General features: G+C 45.2%; 1 protein-coding gene across 2 annotated transcripts in view; it reads right to left on the reverse strand.

The window, feature by feature from the left end:
• LOC139623378 (sodium/potassium/calcium exchanger 3-like) overlaps positions 1-6,874 on the reverse strand; it is a 57,286-nt gene extending 50,412 nt beyond the window's left edge. Inside the window, exon 1 of one of the 2 annotated variants that reach the window (XM_071481592.1) lies at positions 6,464-6,868. In XM_071481592.1, coding sequence (XP_071337693.1) covers positions 6,464-6,641 — 178 coding nt within the window. In that variant the 5' untranslated portion in view covers positions 6,642-6,868. Of the gene's footprint in view, positions 1-6,463 lie in introns of both variants that reach the window. The other variant, XM_071481593.1, reaches the window with a different exon arrangement.
• Positions 6,875-10,274: the final 3,400 nt, after the last annotated feature.

The raw sequence follows: 10,274 nt of genomic DNA on the forward strand, positions 1-10,274 counted from the left end.
TCAATCAGACTAGAAAAGCGCTACATAAGCAGTCCATTTACCATTATTAGTTCTAACAGAGGATGATCTGAAGGAAGTAAACCTGTCCCTGAACCCTGAACAACTTCAGGCAGTCCAAGAGGATGGAGCAGTCGACTGTGTCGAAGGCAGTGGAGGGATGAGTTCCTGAGACTAAAGACCAGAACAAATCATGTGTCACCCTCAGTACAGCAACCTGCTGTGGTGAGTCCTAAACCTGACTGAAATTTGTCTAGGGATGACAATTGACTCATGATTCATGCTTCATTAGAGTGGTACTGTGATTTTCCACTAAGACCTGGTTTTACTGAGACTGGACTGGTTAAACCAACTCAAACTGTCCATAGTCCATTTCCTAATCAAAGTCCAAAAACAAAAAGGGATTTAAATCCACTTTTAGAATAAAACAGTCCAGTACTCATACTCACTGGATACAGCTCTGGGGTTTAGTACTGTTGTCTAGAGTGGACCAGGTCCTCAGTCTCAGGTGTTAAGGTTCTCCACTCACTGACCCCCATGTGGATCAGGCTTCACCATAAAACTGGACAAATGTCTTTTCTAACTGCGTTGTAGACGGCTGAGCTCCCCTGTCTCTGTCGTCCTTCACAAATAATTCATCCTCCTTTGTTCTCCTGGCCACACCCCCCATACCTGTGTGACAGGGATCGATTGTAACCTGAGGTTTAACCTTGTGAGGGTTTCTTTAACATTAAACCATACAATTTACATATCTACATCACACACACACACACACACACACACTCATGGCCCCAGAGGATGAATCCTAATCACAATCTTACTTTTTCACGAGCTCTGACATCAGATCAAAAATGTAAATGTTTACAATGACCAGGAGCCAAAGCTAATGTAGACAATGATGATGATGATGATGATGATGATGATGATGATGATGATGATGATGCTCTCTCTGAGACTCACATCACTCAGCATCCTGACTGTCACACACCTTCAGCTCCTGCACCACATCTCATCAGACTGAGACAGCTCAGGATGTTTGGACACTTCTGTCCAACATTACACTTCACAGTTTGATGGATGACACCAAGACGAAGAGAGAATCTCAGAATAATCAGCACACAGAACAGGAAGAGATTCAGGTCCAGGTCCACATGAGTCCACTATTCACAGTCATGTTAGAGCTCCATTACCTGTCACTGTGGTCCCATGATTCAACAGGGTCTGGTTAAAGGTGTTGGAGCTGATTATCCTGTTTGTCAATTAGTTGATCAACAGAAAATGAATCACCAAGTTTAATAATCAATTAATAATTTAAACAATTTGGTGTGAAAGAAACAAAAATCTGTTGTTCAAAGCTTTAAAATCTGAAGACACCACTGTTCAATACTCTGTAGTAATCAGCATCATAGATAGAACTAATTAATGATCTACTGTGTGATACCTGATCTCCAGCCTTTACTACAGGATATTCGCATGGTCCATCACAGATGAGACATGGGAGTCCACAGGACCACAGACCCAAAGACCGAAAGTCCTGCGGGTCTACAGGACCACAGACAACAGGTCCTGAAGGTCTACAGGACCTCAGACTCCAGAGGCAGAAAACACAAGAGACCACAGAGGGTAGGAGGAATCCATACACACACACACACACACACACACACACACACACACACACACACCTCCTTCCTGTCATGAATCTACTGTTTCTACAGCAGTATTTTAGTAGAGCCTCAATTATGTGTGTGTGTGTATTACAGTGCAGATGAAGGTCAGTTCATCTGTGTGTACTTGTCCGCATTCACTGTTCACACACAGTAACTGTGTCTGTATATATTTACATTAGAATCTGACTCAGGCTGTTAGAGTCAAACTGATCTTAAAGCTGCACTCATCACAGACAGACAGACAGACAGACAACACTCAGCTCTCAGTTTTACTGTCTTCACTCACTATACAGCAAAAACACAGGACCATTTTAGTGTCTTAAAGGTCCATATTTAAACTCCTTTATCTTAAGTGTTAATATCCATCAAAAGATATATTTGTGGTTTAAGAACCAAAACCATCTCAGCCTAGTTTTACATTTGCTCTCTCAGGCTTCTCTCTGGAGCTCTAGTAATAACAGGTCAGGCGGCAAATCAAAAGAGAGGATCTAAGTTTCTGAATACAGGCTGTGTGCATTTCTCTGTTCACTGAGGCTTTGATACTTTTACAGTATTAATATAGAACCTAGACCTTGGGGCGGCCCGGTATTCGAGTGGTTAGGGCGTGTAGCATGTTGAGCGTAAGACGCTCTTAGCAGGCAGTCACTGGTTCGACTCCCAACCGGTCCGACTCTTTCCTGCATGTCATTCCCCTCTCTCTACCCCCTTTCCTGTCAGTCTCCACTTATCTATAATAAAGGCATAAAAAGCCCCCCCCAAAAAAAAATATAGAACCTAGACCTGCTTTATAATCAAAAACACATGGACATCTACCTTTAGACTGTATGGACCTCTAACATTTTTTTTGGTTTTTGACCCTCATCTTCACAGTTTGGGTTTAGTCTCACAGTTCTTATCAGGGTTTACATTTTTCAGCTAAGTAAAATACAGAGTCTTCACCAGCTGCAAAGCAAACACACAAAGACTGCTGCCACTTAACACTCAGTGCACAAGTTTAGTTTCCACACACGTCTATGTGTAATGCTGCTATATCATAACTGATCTCAGTACAGTAGAAGCTGAGCTAGCTGCTATCCAGACCATGTTAACATGAACATGAAGAAAACAATCTGATTGGTTGTGACACAATTCTTAAACAGAAGACGGCATTGTGGGTCAAAAACAGCGGCAAGCAGACAAACATCTGACAGAAGCTTCAACACAGCGGAAAGATGCTAATGAAAACATCCGGTCAGGACTATCACAATAAAACCAGAGTGGAAACAGAAAGCATTTGAAACCAGATGAGAGACGGCTGGATGAAGAGGCTGAGAGAGGGGAGGACAGAGAGGGGAGAAATGTAAGGGAGAAAGAGGAGAGGTTGTTTGTGTCTCTCAGACTGGAGGAGTGTTGCTCTGTGTTCACACAGGATGACCCAGATGCAGCTGAATTAGACAGTGCTCTGTGTGTGTGTGTGAGCTACAGAGCTTCAGGTAAATAATCTGTGACTGATGGTCACAAACATCTGCACTTTAACCTCATTAATACACTTTAACACAAGAAACTTAATGCTATGTAGAGTTTCAGTCTAGTGTCAGCTGGTTTCAGTCTAGAGACAGCTGGTTTCAGTCTAGTATCAGCTGGTTTCAGTCTAGTGTCAGCTGGTTTCAGCTGATGAGAGGTGGTGAAGAGACGTTCACTTCTTCCCTCCTCCTCCCTCCATCACTGCTGTCCTCGGTTGCTCCCACTTTTCTTCTTCAGATCACCTCCTCCTCCCGCTCCCCTCCTCCTCTTCCTCCTCCTCCACACTTGTCTCTTTTGCTTTTTGTCTCTTTCAGCTCTGACTCCTGAGGCTTCGTCAGCGTAAAGTGCTCCGTCTGTGCATGCAGAGAGTAGAGGACCCACCAACCAGCTCTCATGTTATGTAATGAGATCATCTGGAGACTAATGCTGTGCAGCAGATATACTGAGGAGCTATTAGTGGCTTCTCTATAGCATGACCATTTGTGTGGCTGCTCCATGTCCAGCTTTGTCACAGATGGATGATGATGATGATGATGATGATGATGATGATGATGATGATGGAGGACTCAGTGGCATTAAAGCTGCAGATAATAGCAGCAGCAGCATGTGTTGGCTCATATGGGTAATCTTTCCTCCTATAGTGCTTTTGTCCAGGGTCCGGCTTTTACCTTCAGATGTGGACGGATGGATGGTGGAGACACCAAGGACAGATGGAGGACAAGGGGTAGTGAGGAGTGGTGTGGGGCATCCACGTGTCAGTCCACAGGGAGGATACACACACATCTTAACACGTGTGTGTTTGTGTGTGTTCAAGACCGCCAGGACTGAGACTACAGGACTTACAGGAGGTCCTGGTCTCCTATTAGCACGTGACTCAGAACAGGTTTCTCCATCACTGTCTGGTCTCCAAAGAACTGATGCTTTAGTTTTAAATCACTGTAACCTGTTTATGTTTGGTTATGGACTGTGGTCTGAGGATGTCACCTCTGACTCTGGACAGCTGGGACGACTGAAATTAAACTGAACTGAGTATTTAAATTAAACTGAACTAACTGAGTATTTAAATTAAACTGAACTGTTCTGAGGGCAGCATGGTGGTGCAGTGGTTAGCAGTGTCGCCTCACGGCATGAAGGTTCTGGGTTTGAACCCCGGGGCCTTTCTGTGTGGAGTCTGTATGTTCTCCCCATGTCTGTGTGGGTTCCTTCCAGGTTCTCCGGCTTCCTCCCACAGTCCAAAGACAAGCATTTTAGGTTAATTGGTGGCGGGGAATATCTCTGTTCAAATACAAACAGTGAATAATAATCTTCCGACAAAACAAAGGATCTGAAGCTGCCTCTTAAATATGAACCTGATACAACAACTCATGACTTTACAAACTCCATTAACTGAGGAATGCCATTGAAAGCTCCAGAAAAAAGAGAGGAAGTACACCTTGAGAGAAACAGGGGATGAATGAAGCGAGCGAGACAGAAATAAAGAAGCAGGGAATTGAACTGCTCCTGGTTCCAAACTCAGTATAAAAGCACGATTCATATCAAATATTAAATATATCAAATAAATAACATTGGATTTAAATGCACCAATTATTTTCATTATTGATTAGAAGTTGTTCTGTGTTCAGTGTCACAGAGAAAAGATCCTGATGATAAACAACTTCATCAATTATTCACTGCTGCTCTTCCAGGATCTACTTTAAGTCCTGCAGCCGGTCACAGTCCTGCGGCTGGTCATTGTCCTGCAGCTGCTCACAGTCGTGCAACTGCTCACCATCCTGCAGCCGCTCACAGTCCTTCAGCTGGTCACTGACCTGCAGCCGCTCACAGTCCTGCAGCCCCTCACAGTCCTGCAGTCTCTTGTACATCAGGAACACCCTACATCACTGATGTTTTCTGATGAATCCTCAGACACAACATACAGAGGGAAATCTACATTATCACTTTGTCAGTTGCAGCAGTTAGCAGATCAATAAACCTTGATCCTCCAAATATCTCACATGAGACGATCAGAAAGGTCCTCGGTCCTGGAGCCATAGATCTGAACAATGTCAATCATCCCTTTTCAATCTAAGCTCACTGAACATCATGAGTAAGGTTAGTGACCGATTTGAAGCAGAAGATGATCCACAGGAAAACGTCTCATTATTGACCACATGTTTCCATAAAGTGAAACTGTCTTAACAACACAGAGCAGCACATCTGGAGTGTTTCAACAGATGTGTGTGAAGTGTAGAAGATATTTATTCACCACAGGAACACAGAACCCTGTTTGAGATGGTCTCATCTGGTCTGTGATCCCTGAAAACAGGGACTGAAGCTCACTACCACAAAAACCAGAATCAGACAGATGCAGATCTGAGACAACTAAACATCTGGAGGTGATGAACAACAGGGAGTGAGGACCTGAAGGGGTCTGGGCCCTGTGGGCTCCTGGACCCAGAGTGGGTCTGGATCTGGGGGGTTCTGGACCCTGAAGCGTTCTGGATCCTTAGGGGGCCTGAACCCAGAGTGGCTCTGGATTCTTAAGGGTTCTGGACCTTGTGGGGTTCTGGACCCTCCAGCTGCCCCAGCTGTTGTGTGTCTGTCACAGACCACTGTCTGTGTAGGAACATTAACTGGACTGAAGACACCAGGACTCAGACTGAGCTCAGAGCTGCTGGTCCACAGGTCAAAGGTCAAACTGATGCTGTTGATCATCATTAGGTGATATGGACATGTTTACTGTTTATATTTCCAGTCCCAGAAACCCAACACCACAACAAACACACACACACACACACACACACATCCAATGATCAGCTGATCTCTAACAGGAAGGAGATTCTGTCCAATGAGTGAACAGAGATTAGTTACAGATGTGGAGCTGCAGGGAGTCATGTTGTTGCTGTTGTTGTTCACAGTGAGTGTAGAGTGTGCTGACACTGAGGCTGTATCCTAGCAACAGTTCAGTCAGACATGTCCTCAGTGTAGTGTTGTAGCTGACAATGTTCTCTATAGATGTTTCATATGTTTCAGTGTTTACATAGAAAGTGTCCCTGATCTTCATTGGTTTAAATTCACTGCTTTTACATGAAGTCTGGTGTACACTCTGCCTCGTGTTCACACCACAGCAGTGAAGATTCATCATTAATGTATGAATAAGATTTAAAAAACACAAATGACTCAGAGACAGGGAGTTCACTAAAGACCTGGTCTACTGACCGGGGTCTTCCTAATGACCGTGGTCTTCCTCTCATCACACACCTGTACTTAGTGCTCAGTCAGTGGGGTAAACAGAAACAGGTTAAACTGCCCCTCACCTGCTCCCTGCACCGTGGACTGGAGTCCCACCATCATCCCCAGCACGACCCCCGCGAAGCACATCTGGACGCCGAACAACTCCTTTCGCTTTCTCCGCCTGGCTTTGCTCCTCTGCCGGTTCAGCATCACTCCTCGTCCGACGGCATCCGGTATCCCATCAACCACCTCGCGGGCCATGGCGCTCCTCTGTCGGTGAGCGTAAAGAGGAAACCCCCGGTGGTGGAGCTGCAGTGGAAGAGACTGGAACAGGGACGGAGCTGCTGCCGTGACGGTCTGAACTTAGTGGACGTGTATCCGACGGCGTCGATCGGTCTGTCAAGTTAAATATGACACTTCCTCCCCCACATTTCAAAATAAGATTCATCGGTTAACATTGGGGAAAATTTGTCGCTGTACTTCAACACAAAAGATTTTAAGAGAGACAGATGTTATACCAGATGTTTTCAACTTACACAATAAATCACATATGAAGTATGTTTTTGTTAATGGTTGATATGTTTTAAAGCTACTGTACTGACAGGATCTCAGAGAGTAAATGTGAGTGTAAAAACACACCTGTGACAAACACTTGCTGGGTCAGAAAAAAGCCACAGAGCTGATAATCAAAGATCAATTAAATCAATTAAACTGATCAGTTATCACTGTGTTTTTCACACGTGGTTTACCATGGCTTTGAGTCCTGCTGAGTCTGTGTGGTCTGATCCTGACTGACAGGATGATGTTTAAATACACACGTCTGTGCAACATCTACACAACAAACACAATCCCAAACATGTTGTCTAAGGTTTATGCTTTTAATTTGAAATCCCCGTTTCCGGGCCATAGTGAACTCCCGGGTACATGAGGTGGTTTGAAGAGGTTGCAGTCAGAGTCGTCACTCCGTGTTTTTCTCCTCTAGAGAGAGCGGGCTGACAGCATCAAAGACGCGGGACAGGAGTGAGGTTTCTCGGCCTGGACATTCAGGTGGAGCGCGGAGCTGCTCCGGAGCTGAGGGAAGAAACATGAGGGAGGGAGGGGCGTGTGTGTGTGCGTGCGTGCGTGCGTGCGTGCGTGCACACACATACTTGTACTTCCATCTTTGTGAGGACTCTCATTGACATAATGCATTCCCTAGCCCCTTACCCTAACCTTAACCATCACAACTGAGAGCCTAACCCTAACCCTGACCCTAACCCTAACCTTAACCTAATTCTAACCATAACTCTAAAACCAAGTCTTAACCCTCAACATGTGATTTGAAGGTGTCTCAAAAAGTGAAGACCGGCCAAAATGTCCTCACTTTCCCAAAATGTCCTCACTCTGTTAGCAAAATACTTTTTTTGGTCCTTACTATGTAGTAAGTACAAGTACGCACGTGTGTGTGTGTGCGTGCGTGTGTGTGTGTGTGTGTGCATGCGTGCATGTTTATGTGTGCTGTCCAGCTGTTGTTGCTGTGGAGGAATGACACTGATGATCAAGACAATGAAGGGTACATTTTATTTGAATCCATATTTGGACTGGAGGGTTCACACTGACACTGACTATTATTATGGCGTCCTTTTATTTCCTAATGTGTCACAATAACTAATAATTACAGTAATAATCATTATTATTATCTTTATAATAATAAAGATATATGCCTCACAGTCCCTACTGCCCTTAAGTGGTCAGTTCATATCAGTTCAACTGAAAGAGGAAATGAAACTCATTGGAAATAATAAAGTGAAAAGTCTTTATTATTAAAAACAACAAGTGACTTTCACCACTGAAACATGGTGATTGAAAGGTCAAAGGTCATACTCCCTGACCTGTCATATGGAGGAAGGGCGTTGCAGAGTAAAGACACTGACCGCTCTGTCTCCATCACTCCTCCTCTTTATCCTCCCACTGAGGTGTGTGATGATGATGATGATGATGATGGCATCACCAGAAGGACTGAAGACCCATAATGCCCTGGGAGACATAGAAAGGAGTGTGGCATTAGTGAACAAGCACCCAGATTACACACTACTGCCTCTTGGCTCGTGCTCATGAATACACACACACACACACACACACACACACAATTCCTTCATGACAGATTGAGTATAATCCTGATGCTGATTCCAGACAATGACAGGGACATATCGAGTGTGCTGGATTAGGAGACAGGGGGATTTCACCCTCGGCCCCCTGGGAAAAACCTCCAAACACACTCACTTGTTTTTACATCCTGGACAGAAACACACACAGGACCAGATCAGGGGTCTGTATCGAGGATCCAGACCACTGAGTCCCTGTCACGTCTCAAACAGGTCTGGAGTCTAACAGCTGACCCCCCCCATCACAGTTTTGTCAGCAGGATTAAGAGTGGGGGGCATCATCCCCTTTCTCAGTGAGTCATCTGACCACATGAACACAGACAGAACAGAGAGAGTGAGACAGCCATCTCACCTGTGTAAAGTGACAGCATTGAGACACTGAAGCAGGAAACAGCTGACTTCACTCTGTAGCCAGTCTCTGCCAGCTGGACCGGCTCTGTCCCCTCAGGACAGTCACAGAGGGGCTCCCACCTCTGGGTCTTGAACTATCGTCACGTTTTCTTACCAGCCACAGGAACTACCATAAACCAGCTTCCTGAGGTGATGGTGGAATCAGTTATCCGATGCTGACAAGGCCAACTGAGCTGCAGGATGGAGCGGGAGCTCCAGCCCTGTCCACGGGGACCAGGCTGAGGGCCCTGATGTCTGAATGACCCTCATTGAGGTTGAAGCAGCTCAACGCAGAGTCTGAGCCTCATGTGATGATGTCTGAAGAGAGAAGAAAACCACTGAACGTAGAGCTCAGACCAGCAGGGAGGGAGGGGCCTCCTGCGTTACCCCGTGATGATGTCAGCTGACATCTGGGTCTTGTTTGTGTTGTTAAGTATCAGGTCTAAGAGCTGCAGACACACACACACACACACAGACACACATACACACAGACACACACACAAATATTAACACTGACTATTGTCTCAGTTTGAACCAGAGTCTGATCCTGAACCAGAGGATGATGATAGACCTGATCCACAGGAAGGAGGGAAACACGGAGACTGGTCTCTTACAGTCTGTGATGGACTTCATGTGACCACACCCCTGGACTACTTTGATGACTCTTTATCTGTGAACTCTGACAGACTGAAGAAAGATAAACAAGGAACAGACTTGAGACCTGAGACCTGAGACCTGAGACCTGAGACCTCAGACTTCAGACCTCAGACCTCAGACTTCGGACCTCTGATCTCTGACTTGAGACCTGAGACCTGAGACCTGAGACCTGAGACCTCTGACCTCTGACCTCTGACCTGAGACCTCAGTTGTCAGCCTTCAGGCCTCAGACCTCAGACTTCAGACCTCAAACCTAAGACTTCAGACCTCAGACTTCAGATCTGAAACCTCAGACTTCAGACCTAAGACTTCAGACCACTTCACCTTCGCTTCACTGGTTTTACTGCTTCACGTTGATGGTGAGTCTGAATGAATGATACTCATGATGATGTCCAAAAAAGAACTGAGTGGGTAAAATGTGGATCATTAATCTGAGCTAACAAGGTTCAGCCTGTTAACACTGACTGACTTTAATCATTTATATCTTTGTGTGTGTTGCTGCTTCATACTAACGTGATCAGGTCAATCAGGTTCAAATCACAAACCCTCATTGAGGAACCTGCTATGATTTGTACAAATTTACAGGCTTGGACCTCATACAGAGACAAGCAGGTGTAATAATAAAAGATGGTTTTGTTGTTTAACCACAGCAGTTCAGAATAGTCAGAGGCTCTTTTGTGCAGAATGAGCAGGGGAGCTGAGG

This window comes from Trachinotus anak, unplaced genomic scaffold, assembly GCF_046630095.1.
Source record: "Trachinotus anak isolate AG129_WGS33_773 ecotype Australia unplaced genomic scaffold, CSIRO_AGI_Tana_v1 ptg000007l, whole genome shotgun sequence".
Taxonomy (NCBI): Eukaryota; Metazoa; Chordata; class Actinopteri; order Carangiformes; family Carangidae; genus Trachinotus; species Trachinotus anak.